The following is a 24,527-nucleotide window of genomic DNA, read 5'->3' as shown; positions in this document are numbered from 1 at the left end:
AGGGGGAGAAAGCGAGAAAAGGTAGAGGGAATAAGGAGCATAGGCAGTAGGTACAAAATAGACAGAAGTTAAGAATGAAGTTGTGAAGTTAAGAATAGTATAGAAAACGTAGAAGCCAAAGAACTTGTATGTACAACCCATGGACATGAACTAAGGGGATGGGGAATGTGAGTGGGTGATGGGGTGCAGGGTTGAGGGAAAAAAGAAGAGGGGAATGGAACAACTGTAATAGCATAATCAATAAAATGTGTTCTAAAAATAAAAAAGAATACACAATTTGTTAAAAATAAAATACATAGCCCTTTTGCAGCCATCGCTGAGGCGCCAGCGGTCAAAATGAAGTTCAATTCCTTTGTGACTTCTGACCAGAGCAAGAGCCATAAAAGGCATTCCAATGCACCTCCTCACATCTGCAGGAAGGTTATGTATTCTCCTTTTTCCAAAGAGCTAAGAATGAAGCACAGCATTCAATTCATGCCCATCTGAAAGGATGACGAAGTTCAGGTTGTGTGAGGACATTACAAAGGGCAGCAAATTGGCAAAGTAGTCCAGGTTTACGAGAAGAAATATGTCATCTACACTGAACAAGTGCAATGGGAGAAAGCTAATGGCACAACTGTTCATGTGGGCATTCACCCCAGCAAGGTGGTTATCACTAGACTAAAACTGGACAAAGACCGCAAAAAGATCCTTGAACGTAAAGCCAAATATCACCAAATAGGAAGGGAAAAGGGCAAATACAAGGAAGAAACAATTGAGAAGATGCAGGAATAATATAATCTTATACACAGCTTTAATTAAAAACTTGAAATGACAAAATATAGACACACGCATATAAAACAAGAGAGAGAGAGGAAGAAAGTGAGAAGAAATGTGGCTAGTGTTAAAAAACAGTAAATTTAAATAAAGAACATGTGGGAGTCTTCTGTACTATTCTTGAATTTTTTTTTCTAAGTGTAATTATTTCAAAATGAAGTTTAAAAAATTAATGGGAGGGGTAAAAGAAAAGCTGTTCCTCTGCGTGTGTGTCCAAAGGCCTTTTGATGAATTATTTGTGTGGCAGATGAATATTTGTATGTCTATATTGCTAGATCTGAACTTTCTAGGGGAAGTTCCTAGTGCCAAGGCATGGACTGTACAATAAGTTTTCGCTATTAATGTGACAAAGCTCCATTGTGGACCTAGAAAACACTGGATAAAGCCTATCTATTTATTCTTCCTAAGAAGTCTGACTAAGTGGGTGGAGATTTCCTGTTGGCTTTTATGGTTTTCTTTTGTTTGGAGGAATATAGCTCAGACACAGCATGTGAGGAGGGACGCAAAAAACCCTGGAATTTATTTATTAAGAAGCATTTATTTATTCTTTCATGTTCAAACTTCAGTCACCTTGAAAGTACTCTTCATTTGATGCAATATACTCATCAAGACTTTTTGACTTCTTTTTTCCATTTTTTAAAACAGTTTCTGAACTGGTCAATTTTGATATCTTTTAGTGCTTCTGCCTTTGTGTTGTTTTGTTTCATTTCATCCACATCAGCAAAACCTTTCTCTTTGGGTACTTTTTCTATCCCAGGAAACAAAAAAGTCACTCAGGGTAAGATCAGGTGAATGGAGGGGGGTGGGTCACAGGGGTCACACCATTTTTTTGGTCAAAACTGCTGAATACTCAGTGCTGTGTGGGCAGCTGCACTTCTAAATTACCCATCATGGAATGGACAAATGTGTTGAAGGAGTCTTCAAAAAAACTTGCTGAAGCCCAGTGCAGCTTCTCACAACAATGCCAGCTGGTACACTGATACAGATGAGTTCCTAAACACTAACCTACTCGAGGAAGCCTGTATTTCAAGGGACCTGCCCTCCAGAAGATAATTCATTTTGGAGGGATCCCCCTTGTATACTCTCATATATGCTTTATACTTTTTTAAAAGATTTTATTTATTTATTTAGCTTTAGAGGGGAAGGAGAGAGGGAGAGAAACATCAATGTATGGTTGCCTTTCGTGTGTCCCCTGCTGGGAGTTGGCCTGCAGGGAACCGGTCTGCAACCCAGGCATGTTCCCTGACTGGGAATTGAACTGCGATCCTCTGGTTCGCAGGCCCGCGCTCAATCCACTGAGCTACACCAGCCAGGGCTATGCTTTATACCTTTAATATTCATCTATTACCCAAGAAATGTCTTACCAAGTACTTACTAACTTGATTTGAAACCAACCATTACTACCTTCATACAGTCATTTCTTATTCCAAAATGATTTCACTATCCAGAAGGGTGTTTTTGCAGGATTGTATTAGCAAAATACTGGAACCAACTTAAGGGTCAATCAATAGAGTATTAATTAAATATATTCATGCAATGGAAAATTGTGTAGATGTTAAAAATAAAAGAATAAAGCAGCCCCCTAAGAGTGAACTAGGAAACGATCTCCAAGTTAAGAAATAAATGAAGCACCTCCATATGACTAGATAATGAAACAATTTCCAAGGTTTAATTTTAAGAGCAATTTGCAAAATCATGTGTAAATATAATACTATTGTATTTTAAAATCTGCTTGAATGAGTAAGCAATGCGTGGACAATTAATGTTTTTGCCTACTTAAGCACATGCCTGTATACCTATACGCAGAGCATTTTCTGGAAAGATATACAAGAAATCAGTAACAGTGATAACCTGTGGAGAGGGGAACAATATGTGGGGATACATCTGGGGAACAAGGGAGGGAGGAAGACTTTTCATTTATATCTTTCGAGTTTTACCAAATTTAACATAGTAATCAGTGCCCCTTTAGTAGTAAACACTTAGGGTCCTTTCTCATCATGAAGGCTTAAACAAAGATAAATTACTGTAGCCAAGGAAACTGTCCTATTACTGTATGAGTATTATGAATATTGAGCTCAAAACTTCTCATATTTTTGCTCAAGCAGCTAGCCTTATCTTTGAGCATGGTAGGTGCTTAATGATTGTTTATGAAATTGAGTTCAACTGAATTGATTTGCAGTGCTTTTAGGGGTATGTCTATATATATTCACATATTCTTGCTGGTTTAAATCTAGGCGTTAGCATTTCGTGTGTTTCTCCCTTTTCTATCTTAAGGGGAAAAAACGATCAAACTAACATTTATTTTCTATTCTTAAGAACTTAAAACTTAGCCAGCAAGTGGATATAAATTAGTGCCTCCTTTTTGGTGGGCATTTTGGTGTCATAAAGCAGCATGTAACATAAACTCAGGTTTTAACCCAGTCATCTCAACCCTAACAATTTATCCGAAGGAAGTAATTATACACTTCAGAGAAAGATGTATGTACAAGGAAGTTTACTGCAATATTTCAGTTAATATTGAAAATTTGGAAAGAATCGTAAATGTTCATGGGTAGGTAACTGGTTACTTAAAGAATGGTATGTCCATCTAGTGTGGCCATTAAAAATGATGATTCCAGATTCCGCGGCGGTCACCGAGCAGATCAGATTCTTCTCTCATTCTTGCGCCTCCCTCGGCTTCCTCAGCAGCCATGTCTGATAAACCCGATATGGCTGAGATTGAGAAATTCGATAAGTCGAAACCGAAGAAGACAGAAATGCGAGAGAAAAATCACTAACTTCCAAAGAAACGATTGAACAGAAGCAAGCAGGCGAATCGTAATGAAGCCTGCACTGCCAATATGCACTGTACATTCCACAAGTATTGCCTTCTTATCTTACTTCTTTTAGCTGTTTAACTTTGTAAGCTGCAAAGAGGTTGGATCAGTTTAAATGACTGTGCTGCCCCTTTTCACATCAGAAGTACTGACAATGAAGGCCGCACTTCCCTCTCCCATCTGCCTCTCTAGCTGGCAGGGAAGGACAAGAAGGTAAAGGAAGAAGCTGGGCAGGACCACAGTGAAATCTAGAGTAAAACCAAACTGGTCCAAGGTTTCCTGCAGGCTGTAAAATGCAGTTTAACAAGAGTGCCATTTTTTTGTTAAAATTATTTAAATTATCGAATGCACAACTTTTAAAATATGCAAATAAAAAGCTTTAAAACCTGAAAAAATGATGATCCCACCCTGTATTTATTGATGAGGGGAAAAAAGAAAATATCTATAGCATATAACCCTGGCTGGTGTAGCTCAGTGGATTGAGCGCGGGCCTGCGAACTAGAGGATCGTGGTTCGATTCCCAGTCAGGGCACATGCCTGGGTTGCAGGCCGGTTCCCTGCAGGCCAACTCCCCAGCAGGGGACGCACGAAAGGCAACCATACATTGATGTTTATCTCCCTCTCTCCTTCCCCTCTAAAGATAAATAAATAAATAAAATCTTAAAAAAAAAAAACCCCAAAACAACAACAACAACAAAAATATCTATAGCATATAGTTAAGTAATAGAAAGAGATTATACATGTGTTTGCCATTTTTACAAATTTTCTACATAGGCCACTATATGTATATAAATAGCTATCTGGGAGAAATTTCATCAAAGTATTCAAAATGTTTATTTCTCCATGATGGATGATTATTATTTCCTTTCTGTATTTTTCATATTATTTACATTTTTTTCCTGGAGTACACGTTGTATCACATTTACCAAAAAAATGAAACTATTAAAGAAAAACAATAAAGTGATATCCCTAGTTTCACTCTTTCACTCAACAAGTATTTGTTGACTGCACCGGAGTATCCTAGACTTATTTTTCTTAATTTACAGACTGCAGAATATTCTATGCATCCATGTAAGAAAACATTGAACTAAGCACTTATAAAGGCTCGTTTTGAAAATTTAGGCACACACACAAAAAGAAATCGGAACAGTAGTTGTCTTTGGGAGAGGTTGAGATGGGAATTGTTTGGGAAGAAGTATGAATAAACATTTTAGGGTGATGGTAATGTTATAGAGTTTGTGTTACAGAGATATATACATTTGTTGAAACTCAGTGAAGGTAGTTTTAAGATTCATATATTACTCCATATGTCAATTTTACATCAAAAGAAAAACAAACAAATTAGATCTTAGGTAGTGATATTGATGTCTAGAATTTACTCTGAAATGCCCCCAAACCAAGATAGATTAATGGATGGATTGAGGAATGAATATAGGCGAATAGATATATAGCAAAGCAAATATAATAAAATGTTAATTGTAAATCTAATTGGTACATATACTTGTATTCACTATAAAATTCTTTTAATATTGTTATTTAAAAATTTTCATATTAAAATGTTGAGAAAAATGTAAGCACCAATCAACCATTGGTATATTGAATATGTTTATATTTTATCCTTATAGACTAAACTCAACAGATGAGTTCTGGAATTTGCCCCCCAGAAAAGTTCAATCTTTTTGAATAGGTCAGTTATATAAATACATATATGTGACATAATTAGTTATAGGGCTGTCTTCATGAATGGTAACTGTGCAGTCACACAGAGCCCCACACTTGGCTTAATGTTCCACTGTTGCAGTATTGAAATTCTTAATAATTTTTAAACAAGGGGCCCTGCATTTTTACTTTGCATTGGGCTCTGTAATTTATATTTCTAGTCTAGGCTAATTACAATAACAATATTTTTAGCATACATTATCTTCTGCCTATGTAAAGCATTGTTAAACACATGACATACATCATTTTACTGAATCCTCAAAAACGTACTAAAGGAGCAGCTACTATTAACACACCTATTTTACAGATGAACCTTCTAAAGCTCAAAAAGCAAAGCTATTTGCTCAAGTGCATATATTTATTGTATCCTCAGTATGCCAAGTAACACATTACACATGGTAATAAATATTTGTTGAATGAATAAATAATAATAATAATAATAGCAGCTTCATTTATTGGGCACCTTCCAAGAGGCTAGAATGCTCCAACTGAAACCTGATATGTTCTCCCCTAAACCAGACTCCCCACCTTTGGTGTCACTACCTCAAGGCCACATTTCCTACCACCTTAAATTAGATCAGGTCTCCTTTTGTGATACCTTAGCCTTCTTCTTTATAGCATTCATTACCATTGTAATTAGGTAGTTCTTTGTTTAATGCCTGTCTTCCCTCTGGACTGAAATCTCAGTGAAAACAGTGACTCATTTTTATCTGTTCGGCATTCTTTTCCCAGTATCCAGTACTGTACCTAGAGCATAGCCTACCTACCTGCCTGTCGTAACTTGATAATAAATTTTCTCATTTAATCCTCAACCTGTTAGGTAGAGATTGTTATTATCATTTTACAGGTGAAGAAAGTAAGGCTCAGAGAAAGTCTGAGTTAAGTCTGAGTTACCTCAGCACAGGACAAGCACCTACAATATAGTGAACCTGCATTTGCCTGAGTCCAAAGATCTCTTGTCATTTAACTGCAGCCCACTCTTTCCACATGACAATCTGCTTGACATTATCTTCTATTTCTAGGAACCATTTACTCCTTTAATATCTTGTTCAGCTCCTATTTTTACTGATTGACCTCAGGACTCTCTAATGAAGAGGAGACGTGCTTTCCAAGAAATAATTACAGCAAGTGATGTAAACAGCCTGGCTGAAGCTGGGACTTTATTTCTTAGCCTTAAGTAAAGCAGCTGGAAACTCTACCATTAAAAAGCCATGGATCCAATTTCCCTTTGGTATTAACTCATCCTTAGCCCTGGGAAACACCTTGATGTGGTCTCTTGGGCTATGTAAGTATAAAATCACGTCTAGTTCTTGGGAAAGGCTTGAAATAATTGAGGTAAAGCAAATGTGGATTCTTCAAGCTGTTAATAAGACATCTTTTGGTAGTTTTCTTCCCCTAAATATTATGATTTCTGTATGAAGATGTTTTTCCCTAAATCTGGATTTAGACTGTCTTAAGCTTATGCATTACCGGATATCTTCGCAGAGTTGGGAGTACTATCCTTTCATCAGTTGTTTGTGAGGGTCATGGAACTGGATGGGAAGGGATGCTGGGAGAGTGCACAGGCTTATTTTCTTTAGCCAGTGGTGGAGGAGAGGCTGTGAACTAGAAAAGGAGAATGCTTGGTCCATCATTCCATGGTGTGCCTTATGGTGTTAAGACTGAAAATCCCAGACCTTATGAATTGCACTAATGACAGATGGTGTTGCACCTTGTCTTTTGTAGGATATAGGACAAGAGAACATCATTGGGTTGTCACAGAGTTTTTTTGTGCTATTCTAAGGGTAAGTCTACATTGCAGATCTCTCAGAGTAGGGCAACAGTATAAATTGCCCTATTATATTTCTTTTCTGATATTTCTCAGGCCTCATAAAAAGGCTATGATTGTTAACAATCATAGCCTGACCTCGGTTGTGCTCTTGAGCTTGTTCCACTTTCTTGGAGTAATATCAAGCACTTTCCAAAGTCAGTGGTAGAAACAATGGTGACAATCATTTGTGCAAGACAATGGTGCCCAATGGAACTACATCCAATAGGGTGAGAAAGAGCTAGGCTGAAGCAGAAGAACAGGAGAGACTGTTCCTGAGAGCACAAGAGCTACATCAGAACTACAGAAGAGAAAGAGGTTGTTTTTTCTAGGGAATGGGCTGTGAGGACTTAGGCCAACATTAAAAGTAAGCAAAAGAGATAAGATATGATTTTGCTACTCTGTATGCCATAGTTAGTCCCAAAGATGGCTCCCAATGATCCTTGCTTTTTTGTATTCATGTCCTTATGAAGTCTTCTGCCACAGTGAGTCATGGCTAGTCTATGTGAACAACAGAGTATGGTGGAGATTACAGTAAGTGACTTACCATAGTAGTTGTAAAAGATTTGTAACTTCTGCTTTGATCTCTTGGATTGCTTGCTTTGGGGGGGTCAGTCATCTCATGAAGACTCTATATATTTTGTGTATTTTATTGATTATGTTATTACAGTTGTTCCAAGTTTTCCCTCTTTAACCCCCCCACATAGTACCCCCCTTCCCTCCAGCAATCACCCCCTTAGTTCATGTACTTGGGTTGTGCATATAAGTTCTTTGGCTTCTTCATTTTCTATAGTATTCTTAACATCTCCCTGGGTATTTTGTAGCTACCAATTATACTTTTTAATCCCTGCACCTTTCCCCATTCTCCTCCTTCCCCCTCCTAGCTGATAACCTTCCTAATGATCTCCATACCTATGATTCTGTTGCTGTTCTAGTTGTTTGCTTAGGTTCTTTTTTTTTAAAGATTCAGTTGTTGATGGTTGTGAATTTGTTGCCTTTTTAATGTTCATAGTTTTGATCTGTTTTTTCCTTAAATAAGTCCTTTTAACATTTCATGTAATAATGGCTTGGTGATGGTGAACTCCTTTAGCTTTACCTTCTGTGGGAAGCACTTTATCTGTCCTTCAATTCTCAATGATAGCTTTGCTGGATAGAGTGCTCTAGGTTGTAGGTCCTTGCATTTCATCACTTTGAATACTTCTTGCCAGTTCCTTCTTGCCTGCAAAATTTCTTTTGGGAAATCAGCTGACAGTTTTATGGGATCTCCTTTGTAGGTAACGCTCTGCTTTTCTCTTGCTGCTTTTAAAGTTCTCTCTTTTATCTTTAATCTTTTGCATTTTAATTATGATGTGTCTTGATGTGGTACTCTTTGGGTCCAACTTGCTTAGAACTCTCTGTGCTTCCTGGACGTGTATGTCTATTTCCTTTGCCAAATTAGAGAAGTTTTCTTTCATTTCTTTTTCAAATAACTTTTCAATTTCTTGCTCTATCTCTTCTCCTTCTGACATTCCTATGACTTGGGTGTTGGCATGTTTGGAGATGTTCCAGGGTCTTCTTACACTGTCCTTTTTAAAAATTCTTGTTTCTTCTTTCTCTTCTGGTTGAATATTTGTTTCTCCCTTATGTTCCAAATAGTTGATCTGAATTCTGGATTCCTTCCCTTCACTTTGATTCCCTGTAGATTTTTCTTTATTTACCTTAGTGGGACCTTCATTTCTTCCTTTATGTTGTTGCTGTACTCAATGAGTTCTCTGAGCATCCTGTTCACCAGTGTTTTGAACTCTGCATCTCGTAGGTTGGCTATATCTGTTTCATTTAGTTCTTTTTCTGGGGTTTTGTTCTGTTCTTCCATTTGGGCCATATTTCTCTGTCTCCTCATTGGCAGCCTCCCTGCATTTGTTTCTGTGTAGAAACAAATTAGGTAAGGCTGCTTTGACTCCCTGTAGAGGCACCTATAAATTGTGTGGGGCAGAGGCTTAGGTAATCTTCAGGATCCAGCACATCACATCACTGCTTTGTGTCTCCATGTGGGGTGAGGGCTCAGAGAGGGGACTGAACCACTGCCTGGCTTCTGGGTGTTTGCTTGGCACTTGGTTCATTTCCAGCCATTTCACCTACTCCCTAAATGCAGCTGACACCCTTTCAACTGTTGCCATGGTGTTCAATACCAGAGTGGGTGGGTTTACATATATTTTAGAACCACGTGGGCCCTTTAAGTAAAGTTTCCTGAAAATCCTGCAGTTTCTTCTGCTGCCCTAACCCCCACTTGTTTTTACAGCCAGAAGTTATGGGGATTTATCTTACTAGTGCTGGAACCCTGGGCTATGTGGTCTGGCCTGAGGCTGGGATCACTGGCTGCCAAGATATCCTTCCTGATTTTTTCCCACCACATGTGAATGTGGAACCACCTGTGCCCATTCCACCATCACCGCTGCTTCTCTGCACCACACTGCATCTCCTTGCCTCTCCACCCCATCTCCCCATCTCTGCCCCTCCTACCCGTCTGGATGAATGTGGCTTCTTTAAATCCTTGGTTGTCAGACTTCCATACATTTTGATTTTTTGGTGGTTGTAGATTTAGTTTTAATTCTTTCAGTGGTTGTGCAAGGAGGTGAAGCATGTCCATGCATGTCAAGATAAAAGCTTTCATCTTGACCAGAAGTCCTGTCTTTTTTTTTTAAATCTCCACCTGAGGACTTCTTTTTTTCATTGCTTTTAAAGAGAGAGGAAGAGAGAGAGAAACTTCTAAGTAGTTCTGTTGCAAAGCTGACAGACGAGGAACTGAGGCCTCCAGCAACATCCAGCACCAACTTGCCAGCCTTGTGAGTGTGTCTTCCAGCCCTCCTCAAACCTTCAGATGACTGCAGCCCCAGCTTATTCAACTGTACCTCATGAGAAACTCCTAGCCAGAACTTCCCAGACAAATGGTTCTCACATTCCTGACCCATAAAAACTATGAGAGATAAGCATTTATTACTGTTGTAAGCCACTAAGTTTCAGGATAATTTATTATGTAACGCTAAGTATATAAAACACTATGCTCATATAGGATAAATGTCTATGTGAATCTATCACTTAAATTGGTCAGAAAAGTCTTCAGAAAAAAGGGGACATGAACTGAGTCTTCAAGGTGAGTAGAAGCATGCAGGTAGATGTAGACAAAGAAAGGGATGTCACTTCAGGCTGAAGGAACAGCTTGACCATGAAGCCAGAAGTAAGAGAGCATGATTTGTTTGAAAAACAGCAATTAGCTCAGCATGACTAGGTTCAGTATGTTTAAAGAATGAGGTAGAAAGAGATTAGAAGAGTAGACAGAAACCAGCACACAAAGTACCTTTTATGCCATGTGCACATATTTTTTTTTATTCTAAAGGTAGTGAGGAGCCACTGAAGAAATTTTAAACAGGAAACTGACATTATCAATTGTCCTCTATTTTAGAATGATGGCCAGTGGAAGATGGATTGGAGGCAGGAAGTCCAGTTTGAAACTACTGCAAGTCTAGATGAGAAATGATTAGTGACTGAACTAAGTTCTCAACAGAGTGAACAGAGAAGCGGGAAAGGTTTCAGAGCGCTTTTAGGAGGTATAATTTTTTAAAATTATTTTATTGTTGTTCAATTACAGTTGTCTGCATTTTCCTGCCACCACTCTTCCCCACCAGCCAAACCCACCTCCCTCCCTTGCTTCCACCCTCCCCCTTGGTTTTGTCCATGTGTCCTTTATAGTAGTTCTTGAAAACCCTTCCCCACATTGTCCCCTCCCCCTTCCCCTCTGGTTATTGTTAGATTGTTCTTAATTTCAATGTCTCTGGTTATATTTTGTTTGCTTTTTGTTGTTGTTGTTGCTTATGTTCCAGTTAAAGGTGAGATAATATGGTATTTGTCCCTCACCACCTGGCTTATTTCACTTAGCATAATGCTCTCCAGTTCCATCCATGCTGTTGCAAAGGGTAGAAGTTCCTTCTCTCTCTCTCTCTCTCTCTCCTCTCTCTCTCTCTCTCTCTCTCTGCTATGTAGAAGGAGGCATAATTTTTTTAAATGAGAGGGATGAGGGAAAGGAAAGATGTAGGATCCAGGAAGAGGAGAAAGTTTTGAGGGGGTGCATTTGAGTGGTCTATCGGACATTCAGGTAAACATTTACAGTGGGCAACTAGAAACACTGCTCTGGCACTGAACCCAAGAGGGAACAAGGTCAGGCTAAAGATGACAATTGAGTTTTGAAGGCTTTTTCAGGCTAGCATCCCTTACTAAAATGTAAACAATTCCATGAGATGGAATAAAATCTAAATAAAATGTAGAGTTTTAGATTTATCTTTCACTGATAACAAAACCATTTAGAAATAAAATCTATAGTAAGAACTTGGAACAGGATTGGAGGAATGAATTAGAACCAGGTACAGGTAGTGAAAGTAGCTTGAAGACCATTTTTTAGTATCTTCCAGTTTTGCTGAGGATTCTACCATCAGCAGAACCTGATGACTAAGTAGATTTAAGGTTGAGAGATAGGGCAAAGTGTAAAATTATTCACCCACCCCAAAATGTTTTCTTTTTAAATCAACTTGTTTTTATCACCTCTAATATCTCATGGCCCATGCTCTATTTCTTTATCATTGTTCTAATTTTTCTTTCCAGTTAAATTTTGCTTCTCTTTATTTCACCTATTTACAGTAAATTTGTATCAGTTTCATGATCTACTTCCTCCTCATCCCTCTTCTTCCTCTTCCTGCTTTTTGGGAACAAAAGAAAATAAAACCTCTTCTTTTATTGAACAGGTGTGGCAGAGTTCTTGATTTCCTCATTGAGTATTTTATAAGCATGGTGCACTTCTTGATTTCATTGTCAACAGTCATCTAATTCTTTGAAATTGCTTTTCAACTAATACAGTGATTTTTCATTTCTAACACCTAAGTATGGCCTAGAACCCAACAACACTTGAAACTCAACAAATTCACTTGATTTGCCTGATCTACTTACCTAGAACTATGCATTTAGAAATATTATTCCAAAGTGCAGTGTCCATGGCATTATATTTTAAGGATTAAAAAAGTAACTTGCAGGTCATACAGTTTTGTAATCAAGCTGAGAAGAAGAATCATTATGACAAATGTAACAAAATCCCAGATATTGAACAGTACCTTTTCCTTTGGTTGTTTCAAATTTGCCTCAGTAAAAATAATAATAATAATAATATCAGTAGAATTCATGTCATTTTATCTGTGGAAATGATTGTGGTTTTAATAAATGACCACTTAATTTTTGTTAGCAAGAAAATCCAATGAGTGTTAAAAATAAGTAAATGGAGCTGAGTGTTTTTACCAGAGTATTTAGTGGTCAGCATAGACACCACTTAATGTATTTAACTTTTTCAGCATTTAATTGATGAAAATGGAGACTTAATAAAAATTTTCTAAGGTAAAAAATGTCTAATAAATATTTTAAATTTAGCTTTAGATACACCAGTTTTATAAACCTGTAAGTAGTAGGGTTTTTCCCTAAGAAGAAAATATTTTTTCTGATTACATAATCGAGATATGATCATTTAAAAAATTTGGTTAATCCTGAAAAACAGAAAATACATTAAATTATATAAACCTCACTAGTCACAGATAAGCATTGTTCACATTGTTCACATTGTGTTCATTTGCTTCCAACCATCTCTTCGTACATATATTTGTGTATGTATTTCTATACATATGGTTTGACTTACACAGAATTCTACTCTACATCCTGTTCTTTAAACTGATCCTTTCATTGCACAACATGTGTGAACACCTTTCCACATCTATGTATACAGATCTATTCCAGCTTTCTAAACAGATGCATATAAATACCATAATTTAATCAACCATTCCCATGTTGTCAAACATTTAGGTCCCTCCAAGGTTTTCCTTTAATTACTAATGCCATGGCAAACAACCCTGTCCTATTTCATTCATTCATTCAAATAAAACATGGCTCACAGCCCGCCCCCCCCCCATCAAAGTGGGCAAAAGTTATTTCTGGTATTTTTTTCTTCGTTGCAGTGAACTATACAAACTCTCTAGATGACTGGTCCTGGGAAACTGAATTAGGGTTATGCTAAATTGGGGCTATCCTTTGTCGGGCCACATACAGCCTTCTCCATTCTCCAGAGAAAAGGAGCCCAAGACTCCTACACTGTTTCCAGGGTCTCAGTACTTACTTAGATCATCTCCCAGGCATCCTGTAGCCATCCCAATCTGAGTCTTGTCCTTTGCTAGATGCTCCAAGAAAGGAAGGCACATGAAAATCTTAAAATCTCACAATCCATTCCCAGCCTCAGTGCTGTCTTTACATTAGCAAAATCTATTTTTTGAGGCAATGAGAAAAAGGGGGAACTACCACTCAGTCTTTGCAGATAAACATGTAACAGGCAACTAGACAGTTGACTTTGGAGGAATTATTTAACCTCCTTAAACCTCAAAAAAAAATTTTTGTTTATAAGATAGCAGCAATTAGCAATTCCACCCTGGCAACCGTAGAGGCCAAAAAACTTAGTTGTCTTTAGTTCCTCTCACTCTCACTCATTTTCTACCTCCTGAACGTTCTAAATAGATCCAGAATCTGACAACTTCTGTCTACCTCCACTATTTCTACCTTGAGCCAAACCTCCATCATACCTCACCTGGATCTTTGCAGCAGCCTCCTACTAAGTATCCCTGATTCTGCCCTGTTCCCTTGTGATCAATTTTAAAGGCAATAGTCCATGAGTCTTTCAAAAAGTTTCATGACTTTATATTTAACCTAGAAGAAAAGGCAAAATTCTTAGACTGAATTATAAAAACCTCCTCTGTGATTTAGCACCACCTCCTTCTCTTCTATGGGCTTTTTCAGGTACAGGCTGATAGGACCTGGCTTGTGATCTTACCTATGACCCCCTCTCTTCATGCTGACATCAAACATACTCCATGTGAGGCAAAAATAAAAGTCTGAGAGCCAGAGCCTTGGGTATTCTCCCTAGAAAAGTCAGAGCTCCCAGCTACATTGCCTTTGATGATTCTAATTTGCTTAACCTTTGGATTAAATTTTCTTCAGACCTTGGCTATGTTTTATGTTTTGGTGTTTCACTTCACATGCAATTTCTGGCCACAGCTCATTCAATTACACAACTTCATTTTCAATTAAAATCTTGCTCTCAAAGTGCAGTCCGGGGACCAGCAACATTGGTATCACTTGAAAAAGCTTGTTAAAAATACAGAACTCTGAGTACCCACCCAGCCCTGCTGAATTAAAATCTGCATTTTAACAAGCTCTCTGGTGATTTGTGTGCTTCTTAAACATTATAGTTTAAGAAGCACTAGTCTTAAGCATCCCTTAACCAATGGCTGCACCAGCATTCCTCCAGGAGCCCCACATCCCTTCGCATAACACATAGAGAGTGTGCTTTCTAAACAAACTCTCAGGGCAAGTCCCCTTAGCAACACTCCCCAACTAAAGAGCTTTCCACATTCTACATTCTGTATAGAAAATATGAAGTAGCAAGTGCTCTGAATGTACAATGTTTCTCAAGACACGATCCTCAGATCACCTGCATCTGAATAACCTAGAGGATTTGTTAACAATGCAGATTCTTAGCCTTCACCTTACATCCACTGAATCTGACTATTTAAGGCAGGGGTGTCAAACTCATTTTCACCAGGGGCCACATCGGCCTCACGGCTGCCTTCAAAGGACCAAAATAATTTTAGGACTGTATAAATGTTAACTACTCCTTAACTGTTGAGGAGTTGAAATTACATTTGGCCCTTTGAAGGCAACCGTGAGGTTGCCTTTCACCCTCATTTTGATGTGGGTGAAAGAATGGCAGCAATAATTGAATGTACAACTATTGCAATATTAAATTTCACAGTTTAAATCTACATTGATAGATACAAATGTTTAATAAAAGTATAACTTGTAAATAAAATTTAAACAAAGTCTGAATCTGAATAAAAAGGGTATCGAGAGAGAATAAAATGTATTCTAGACTTCTGCATCTACTCCCAACAGTGTTGTTCTAGATTAAAAAATCCTAGTTTCAAAGAAATTAGAAAATCCAAAACAAAATTACCTTTCTCAAAGGGGTTTAAGACTCAAGGGTATTTTTTTTATGAGTCTACACTTATGTATCCTTTTCAGAACCTGTAGTAAGATCATATCATGTACTTTGAGAGCTTCTATAATGCTTCCTTTTCTCCTTTCCAGCTCTCTTTTCTTTGATTTGGGGTTGTATCTGGGCCTCTCCTTGGTTGTACCCTTGGCCAGCTGTAAATTCTCCTAGGTAGAAACTGTGTATTCTCCTTTTTGCACCTATCAAGTATTTGTTGTATTTTTGGTGCTCAGCCAAGTGAGGCATACAAAAGTATAAATTATGAAACAAGTAGTTTAACTTGGAAGAAAAATCTTACCCATGTAAAACTGCAGCAATTCTATAAAAGAGTATATAAATATATGACTAATAGAGACATGATCCCATGCATTCTGTCCTGGCAGATGCAAAACCACTGAAGAAGATGAATATGGATGCCTGGCCTCTCAACACTGAACCATTTAGCCTCATGATCTGCAGTAAAAATCCCAGTGGTATGAATATAGGTAGAGGCACTCAGTTGATCTGCTCCTGTTCAAATGGAAAAACAGGGCAGTGAACATCTCCAAGCTATCATGATGAACCAAGGCCAAAGCTCTTAGTTCAATTATCCTGGATTCCATAATTTATCTATGCTTCAAGGTGGGGAGGAACATTTGAAGGTTGGTCATTAACTTTAGCCCAGCAGTTGAAGCCAGTGCCAAATTTAATTTGATTGATTTGACTTTCTTTTTTTGTTGTTGTTGTTCCAGTACAGTTGTCTCCATTTCCCCCCACTACTTCCCTGCCTCACACATCCCCACCTTCCAACCTTGATCTTATCCCACTTTGGAACTCTCCATGTGTCCTTTATACGTGTTCCTTGATGACCCTTCCCATTTCCCCCCCATTGTGCCCTCCCCCATCCCCTCTGGTTATTGTCAGTTTGTTCTTTTTTTTTTTATTAGGAATTAACAGGAACTCTTTTTTTAAATTTTTTAAAAATATTTTATTTATTTATCTCAGAGGGAATGGGAAGGAGAGAGAGAGAAAGAAATATCAATGTATGGTTGCCTCTCGCGTGTCCCCTGCCAGGAACCAGGAACTGGCCTGCAACCCAGGCATGTGCCCTTACTGGGAATTGAACCGCGATCATGTGGTTTGAAGGCCTGTGCTCAATCTACTAAGTTACACCAGCCAGGGCAGTTTGTTCTTTATTTTGATGTCTAGTTATATTTTGCTTGCTTGTTTGTTTTGTTCATTAGGTTCCACTTATAGGTGAGATCAAATGGTGTTTGCCTTTCACTGTCTGGCTTATTTCACTTAGCATAATGCTCTCCAGATCCATCCATGTTGTCATGAAGGATAGGAGCTCCTTATTTCTTTCTGCTGTACAGTATTCCATTGTGTAAATGTACCACAGTTTTTTGATCCACTCATTTCTGATGGGCACTTAGGTTGCTTCCAGTACTTGGCTATTGTAAATTGTGCTGCTATGAATATTGGGGTGCATAGGTTCTTTTGAATTAGTGTTTCAGTATTCTTTGGGTATAATCCCAGCAATGAAATTGCCAGGTCAAAAGGCAGTTCCATTTTTAGTTTTCTTAGAAAATTCCATACTGCTTTCCACAGTGGTTGCACCAGCCTGCACTCCCACCAGTAGTGCACTAGGGTTCCCTTTTCTCCACAACATTGCCAATACTTGATGATTGTTGATTTGTTTATGATGACCATTGTGACTGGTGTGAAGCGGTATCTCATTGTGGTTTTGATTTGCATCTCTCTGATGGCTAGTGATGCTGAGCTTCCTTTCATATGTCTCTGGGCCCTCTGTATGTCCTCCTTGGAGAAGTGTCTGTTCAGGTCCTTTGCCCATTTTGGGGGGGGGTGTTTGTCTTCCTGGAGTGGAGTCATGTGAGTTCTTTATATATTTTGGAGATCAAACCCTTTTCTGAGGTATCATGGGCAAATATATTTTCCCATAAGGTTGGTTCCCTTTTCATTTTACTGATGTTTTCTTTAGCCATGCAGAAGCTTTTTATTTTGATGAAATCCCATTTATTTATTCTTTCCTTTATGTCCCGTGCTCTAGGGAACATATCAATGAAGATATTGCTGTGTGGAATATGATATTTTCCTGCCTATGTTCTCTTCTAGGAATTTTATGTTATAATCACTAGTATTTAAGTCTTTTATCCATCTTGAGTTTATTTTTGTATATGGTGTAAGTTGGTGGTCAAATTTTATATTTTTGCATGTAGATATCCAGATCTCCTAATACCATGAGTTGAAGAGGCTATTTTTACTCCATTTTATGCATCTGCCCCCTTTGTCCAATATTAATTGACCACAGAGACTTGGTTTAATTCTGGGTTGTCTATTCTGTTCCACTGATCTATGCGTCTGTTCTTATGCCAGTACCAAACTGTTTTGAATACTGTGACCTTGTAATACAGTTTGTTGTCAGGTATGGTGCTCCCTCCTACTTAGTTCTTCTTTCTCAAAATTGCTGCAGCTATTCAGGGTCATTTACAGTTCCAAATAAATTTTTGAAATGTTTGTTCTATATCTGTGAAATATGTCATTGGTATTTTAATAGAGATTGCATTGAATCTAAAAATTGCTTTGGGTAGTATGGTCATTTTGATGACATTAATTCTTCTAATCCATTAACACCATATAGTCTTCCATTTGTTTGTGTCTCCCTTAATTTCTTTCTTCAGTGTTGTGTAGTTTTCTGAGTACAGGTCTTTTACTTCCTTGGTTAGGTTTATTCCTAGGTATAAACCTTTATTCTTCTTGTTGCTATATCAAATGAGATTTTTTTGTCCTGATTTCTGTTTCTGATATTTTGTTGATGGTGTACCAAAATGCCTTCAATTTCTGAATATTGATGTTGTATCCCACTGTTTCGCCTAATTCACTTACTAGGTGAAGTAGTTTTTCAGTGGAATCTATAGGGTCTTCTATGTACACTATCACATTATCTGCAAACAATGACAGTTTTACTTCTTCCTTTCCAATTTGGATGTCTTCTATTTCTTTCTCTTGTGTAATCACTGTGGCTAGGACTTCCAATACTATGTTGAGGAGAAGTGGTGAAAGCAGACATCCTTATCTTGTTCCTGACCTTAGGGGAAAAGTTTTTAGTTTTTGCCCATTGAGTATGATGTTGGCTGTATGTTTTTGCCTATATGGCCTTTATTATGTTGAGGTATGCTTCCTTTACTTGCACTTTCCTGAGTGTTTTTTAATCATAAATGGGTGCTGTACCTTAGCAAATGCTTTTTCTGCATCTATTAATATGATGTAATTTTATTAATGTAATTTTGGTCTTTCCTTTTTTGTATGTGATGCATTATGTTTATTGATGTGTGAGTATTGTACCATCCTTGTATCCCTGGGACGAATCCCACTTGGTCATGGTGTATGATCTTTTTAATGTATTGCTGGATAGTGTTTGCCAATATTTTGCTGAGAATTTTAGCATCTATGTTCATTAGTGATATTGGCCTGTAGTTTTCTTTCTTTATTGTGTGTTTATCTGGTTTTGGGGTTAGGATATTGCTGGCTTTATAAAAAGAGTTTGGGAGTCTTCCTTCTTGGATTTCTTGGAATAGTCTGTGAAGGATGGGGGTTAGCTCTTCCTGAAATGTTTTTTAAAATTATTCTGTGAAACCATCTGGTGCAAGGCTTTTGTGTGCCAGAAGTTTTCTGATTCCTTATTTGACTTCACCAGTGTTATCGGTCTGTTCAGGCTTCCTGCTTCTTCTTCATTCAGTTTAGAATATTATATTTTCCTAGAAATTTTTCCATTTCACCAGGTTTTCAAATTTCTTGGCATATAGTTACTTGCTCATAGTAATTTCTTACAATCCTTTGTATTTCTGTGGTATCAGTTGTAATCTCTACTCTTTCATTTGTGATTTTGTTTGTTTGGTGTGCTCTCTAACTTGATTAATTTTAAAGATAGGTGAAATATCTGCAGGTTATGAAGCAGTTCATAAGGTTACATAAGTCATGATGGTCATAGATTGTTTTTGCCTTTCAGTGTCCCTCCTGCTGATAAATTATATCTCAATTTTCTATAAGGTCTCCTTCCTCTATTCTGAGTTCACTTGATTAAGACAGGGCTCTACTTCCAGTTTTGGGAATGGAGCATGTGACCAGATCTCACCAGCCAGCATCCAGAATGCTGCTTACCACAGTGTTGGTCCAAGAACGAGTATGGGCAATTCAACATCAAAAGGTAAATTCAAAGAACTGCTTGAAATTTTCCAGGAAGAAATTCTATTTTTCCATTGGCTTTGAATCTGAGATGATATGAAGTTGTAGCTTTTTGTGGGGTGGGGAGAAATCACATAGAAAGAGCTCAAGAATAAAGCCAATTCAGCGAAAGGTAGCACTCAGAAACGAAAAGCATCCAAATCCTGATGACATTATTGAAGCCTTTGGCTACGGCCCCCCAAAAGGAAGATATACCCTAAAATTTTAAGTTACACTAATCACTAAATTTCCTTTTTGTGTGTTTTCATTTTTTGTTTGTTTTTTTCATGCTCTAAAGAATACTTTTATTTGAACCTATTAATTTCTTTTTATTCATAATTACAAAGATAAAGCAACATAAAATATGAAGGAAAGGGAAGCTGGTCTTCATAATTTTGCACCTCCAAGTTTTTACTGATGTAACAATACTATCAAGCCTGAAGCTATGCAAAGATGAATTATGAAGACAAGAAGAAAAATTTTATCCCAAACAGGTTTGGTGGCACATGTGCTACAGCAAAAGCTGGTTGTAGCAAAGTTTCATTTCAAACCTGCACTGATATATAAATTAGACAGGATTTGGGCATGATCAATTTCTGGTAGACTCAATCCAACAACTTTTACATATATTGTAGACCCTAATACACTACTGGAGGTTATATTTTCATCACCAAACAGATGAGAGTAACAACTACTAAGGTGAAACTATCCCCAGGATTGCTTTGAAAATATATTCTCAAGTCATTAACAGAAAAATCTTACTTAATCCAAATTCTTCAGTCGTCATCTACTGTGGGCTTTATAGTCACTCCTGTCCTTATTTGACCTCAACCAATTAAATGCCAGTATTTCTCAACTTTTCAGCTCAGGGAATTTTTTTCTATTTCCATGCACACAGGATTAGTCAGAATGATTCTGCCCAAAGTGGTCTTGACTATACTGACTCTTCCTCCAGCCAACAGGGATCCTGTTCACCATGAGCACTTCATTCTTAGACAATTTTTGCACTTTTGCTGCCTTTTTGTCTCCTTTGGTGCATACACCTAAAAGTTGTTTAAGCAGAAAATAGATTTCCAATTCTGTGAAGATCTCAGGTAAAGCTCTAACTGCACCAAGTACCTGCCCCACCATTCTGTCAGCCTGGCACAAAGTGGGGTTGGTTTTGTTCCAACTCCGGTAAGAACTCCTGGAGCAGCATACTGAAGATCCTTATGTTCTGCAAACAGCGATACAGTTTTGGAAAAGATTGGTTTACACATGAGTTTTCCTTCACTATCTTTGGAAACAATACCAGGTCTCACTTCTATCTCCTGGCCCACCTTTAGCACTCCTTTTAGAATACTGCCACCAGCTATACTACCCTTAAGGTCGTCAACTTCACAGCCAAGTGTATTGACAGCAAAGGACCTAATAACAGTAAGTCGGGGTTCTGAAGTAAAATCTCTTAGGGGTACTGGAGTTTTCTTTGCTATGTATTAACAGACAACTTCAATATTGTATTTCAGCTGAGCAGAAATTGGAATAATAGGAGCACCTTCTGCCACTGTACCTTATACAAATGCATGAATCTGTTCATACTGTTCTTTAGCCTGGCTTTCTTTTACCAAATCAATTTTATTTAGTAGAATCAAAATATGCTTCAGCTTTATGATTTCTCTAGCAGCCAGGTGTTCAGAAGTCTGAGGCTGAGGACAAGACTCATTACCAAACTATCAGCAGAAGATCTGCATCCATCACTGCTGCTCCATTCAGCATAGTATCAGCCATCACAGCCAGGACAAGCAATAAAGGAAACATGTCTGACTAATTTGAAGTTCCCTTTGGTCCCTGGAATGTCTGTAGGAAGCTCATCAGGTATACTACTTCCACAGGATCTATAGCATTCTGGCTGAGGACAGCTTGGGTCATCAAGCTTATCTCAGCATTAGGCTTGATTGTAATATTTCTTTCTAGTTCATTTTTGAACCTGACAATGTGAACTCCAGAAATAGCTTTTATAACTACGGATTTCCCATGAGCTACATGACCAACTGTACCTATATTAATTGTGATTTGTCTGCTGATAACTTCGTGTGAAAGTGGTGTCAATTTGGTAACAGCCAAGGAAGTAAGATCTTGGCGAGAAAGATGCAGCTGGTCAAGAGTCACACCAGCTGCCATCTTGTCTGAAGAGGAAGGAAGTCCTTCCTTTTATTGTTTAATAAGTTCACTTGAGTTGGGTTTTCTGTCACTTGCAACCAAAAGAGTCATAACTGATACACACATAAATTCTAAATTATATGGTATCTACTCTAAATGTTTTTTCATCCCATTTGTTTTCTTTTTAAAAAAATTTTTATTCAATTTATTGGAGTGACATTAGCTAATTAAATTATACAGGTTTCAAGCGTACAATTCTATAATACATCATCCATATACTATATTGTGTGTTCACCACCCAAAGTCAAGTCTCCTTCCATCATCACTTATCCCCCCTTTACCCACTTCTTCCTCTCCCACCACCCTTTCCCTTGGTAATTACCACACTGCTGTCTGTCTATGAGGGTTTTTTTGGGGGGGCTTAATCCCTTCACCAATCCACCCCCCGAGTGCTCCTCACCTCCCTCCCATTTTCACCCCGAGTTGTTGTCCATGTGTCCTTTATACTAGTTCCTGTAAATCCTTCCCCTTTTCCCCTGAAATTCCCTCCCTTCTCCCCTCTGGTTATTGTCCACCTGTTCTCTATTTCAGTGTCTTTGGTTATATTTTGCTTGCTTGTTTGTTTTGTTGTTTAGCTTCCAGTTAAAGGTGAGATCATATGGTATTTGTCTTTCAATGTCTCACTTATTTCACTCAGCATAATGCTTTCCAGTTCCATCATGCTGTTGCAAAGGGTAGGAGCTCCTTCTTTCTTTCTGCTGCATAGAATTCCATTGTGTATATGTACCATAGTTCTTGGATCCATTCATTTACTGCTGGGCATCTAGGTTGCTTTCAACTCTTGAATAGCCATTTGTTAATGATAGCCATTTGGACAGGAATGAGGTGATATCTCATTGTGATTTTAATTCGCATCTCTCTGATGGCTAGTGATGTTGGGAATATTTTTATATGTTTATGGTCCATCTGAATGTCCTCCTTTGAGAAGTGTCTGTTCAGGTCCTTTGCCCATTTTTTAAATTGGGTTGTTTATCTTCCTGGTATGGAGTCAAGTGAGTTCTTTACATATTTTGGAGATGAAACCCTTGTTTGATATATCATTGGCAAATACCGGTATGTTGTCATGGCAATTATTTCTAATGACAATTATTCTCTGTAAATTCTTGACAAGAAGATGCCTAGAAACAGCAGTCCTAGTTTAGAATTATTATATTTCTCTTACTTTAGTTAGATGAAACTCTTACAGTAGAATTTGTAGTGGCTTAGTCTTTTGTGAGGGCAGGCACTGCCCAGACAGGAAATCAGCCAAGGAAGTCTTCCTGGATCAGGTTTAACTAAGGTAACTCCTTTAGTTTGGGTACCAGAGTCTATTAGTTTGCCCAGAATTCAGAAGAGAACAAATATGTTTAATATAGGACTCAGGCATGATTGCTGCACTTTCAAGGTTAGATCAATAAAAAACCAAAAGTCAATGAGAGAAAAACCATGATAAAAAGTTGAAAGCAAATTCTCAAACTGAGGCAGAGCCTTGTTGCTTTGCCTCTAAATGATAAGAAGAGAATTAGGCTTATTTTAGTGTCATCTCCAAGATTCTGCATTTTAGGTTGTATGAAAGAAAAATTATGTAGTTCAAGAAACTCCTTGGCGTTTTCCTCTTCTAACAGGGCTAGGGTGAGGTAACAGGGGTAGGGTGAGGTAACAGGGGTAGGGTGAGGTAGTGAGAAAGAATGTTGGACTGTTGGACTGTATCTAAGGACTTCTGGCTTCCAGCAGGATGTTGCCACTGACTTGCTATGGGAATGAAGTCACTGGCTGGCTGAGCTACAATTTCCTCAAACATTTGTCCAAAGAATTATTGGATCTCTAATAACTTTAACAGCTCTAATAATATTAAAGAATTTTTCTTACTTTCCCTAGATATGTTTATTATTCCCTTTCTTAGAAAATAGTGTATAACTGTTATTAATATTCATATTTTGTCTGCTGTGATAAATTGTAAGGTCCTAGAAAACATTTCATATTCAGTCTGCTATTCCTCACAATTTAACACTGTAACTTTCATAAGTTAAGTAAATATTTGAAGGAAGGAAGAGAAAATGAGTTAACTATATTTTTTGTTTTGTATTGAAGATTATTTTCCAAAGGTAATTGTTTCATTTTTTGTGAGATAAATATCCTTTAGCTAGCTGATAATGATTATATTACAGCAATGATACCCCCACAACTTCATATTATAAATTATTTCTGAATTATTTTATAATATAAAAACCCAGAAGCTTTATGTCAGTGTTCTATTACACTGTTTTTGGTAAATAAACTTCAGGGAAGATTTCCTATGAACACTTGGCAAGGTAAAAGGCTAATGTAATGAATCAGGATTATTTACCATCACTAGTTAGAACTCCTATAGTTGCAAATGTCAGAAGATCTAGTTCGAACTTGTTCAACCAAAAGGAAAATTTACCTGACTCATGTATCTCAAAAGTTCAGGCTTGGGTGAACCCAGAGCTGAATGATGTCATTAAAACTTAGTTTTACTCTTTCTTTTTTTTCTCTGTTGGCTCCAATCTAAGGCCAGCTCTTCATTCATAGTGATAAGCCTACTTACTAACAACTCCAGGCTTATATTCTATCCTGTCAGCAACCCTGGTGTTAGGACAGTGTCTCTCTCAGAACAGTTCTAATGACTTCCAGAGTTGAGTTGCATTGTTTGATTGGGTCATGCATGGGAATGTGCCTGCATTTATAGTTATTCTAGATATATGATATACACTGGTTCATTAGGATTGGGTTATGTGCCCACACTGAAGTCCACATGTAGCATTTACCTTCTTGTAAACCTCATGGACTTAGAAAAATGATAGAGTGGCTCCCTATTGGAAAGCTCAGGTTCCTTAAT

At 37.7% G+C, this 24,527-nt stretch overlaps 1 protein-coding gene and 2 pseudogenes across 1 annotated transcript; 2 read left to right on the top strand and 1 right to left on the bottom strand.

The window, feature by feature from the left end:
- Positions 1 to 305: 305 nt before the first annotated feature.
- On the top strand, positions 306 to 814 carry LOC118983658 (60S ribosomal protein L26-like). The gene is given in 1 exon segment (XM_037041302.1): positions 306 to 814. A coding segment is annotated over 1 exon segment (438 nt). The 5' UTR covers positions 306 to 336; the 3' UTR covers positions 775 to 814.
- Positions 815 to 3,439: 2,625 nt separating this feature from the next.
- Positions 3,440 to 3,939, top strand: LOC118983656 (thymosin beta-4-like; annotated as a pseudogene).
- A 16,326-nt stretch (positions 3,940 to 20,265) lies between these two features.
- On the bottom strand, positions 20,266 to 21,649 carry LOC118983655 (eukaryotic translation initiation factor 2 subunit 3-like; annotated as a pseudogene).
- Positions 21,650 to 24,527: the final 2,878 nt, after the last annotated feature.

Source organism: Sturnira hondurensis, unplaced genomic scaffold (genome assembly GCF_014824575.4).
Source record: "Sturnira hondurensis isolate 20B ecotype Veracruz unplaced genomic scaffold, ASM1482457v3 Scaffold0002840, whole genome shotgun sequence".
Lineage (NCBI taxonomy): Eukaryota > Metazoa > Chordata > Mammalia > Chiroptera > Phyllostomidae > Sturnira > Sturnira hondurensis.
This window is presented reverse-complemented; position numbering and strand designations above follow the sequence as displayed.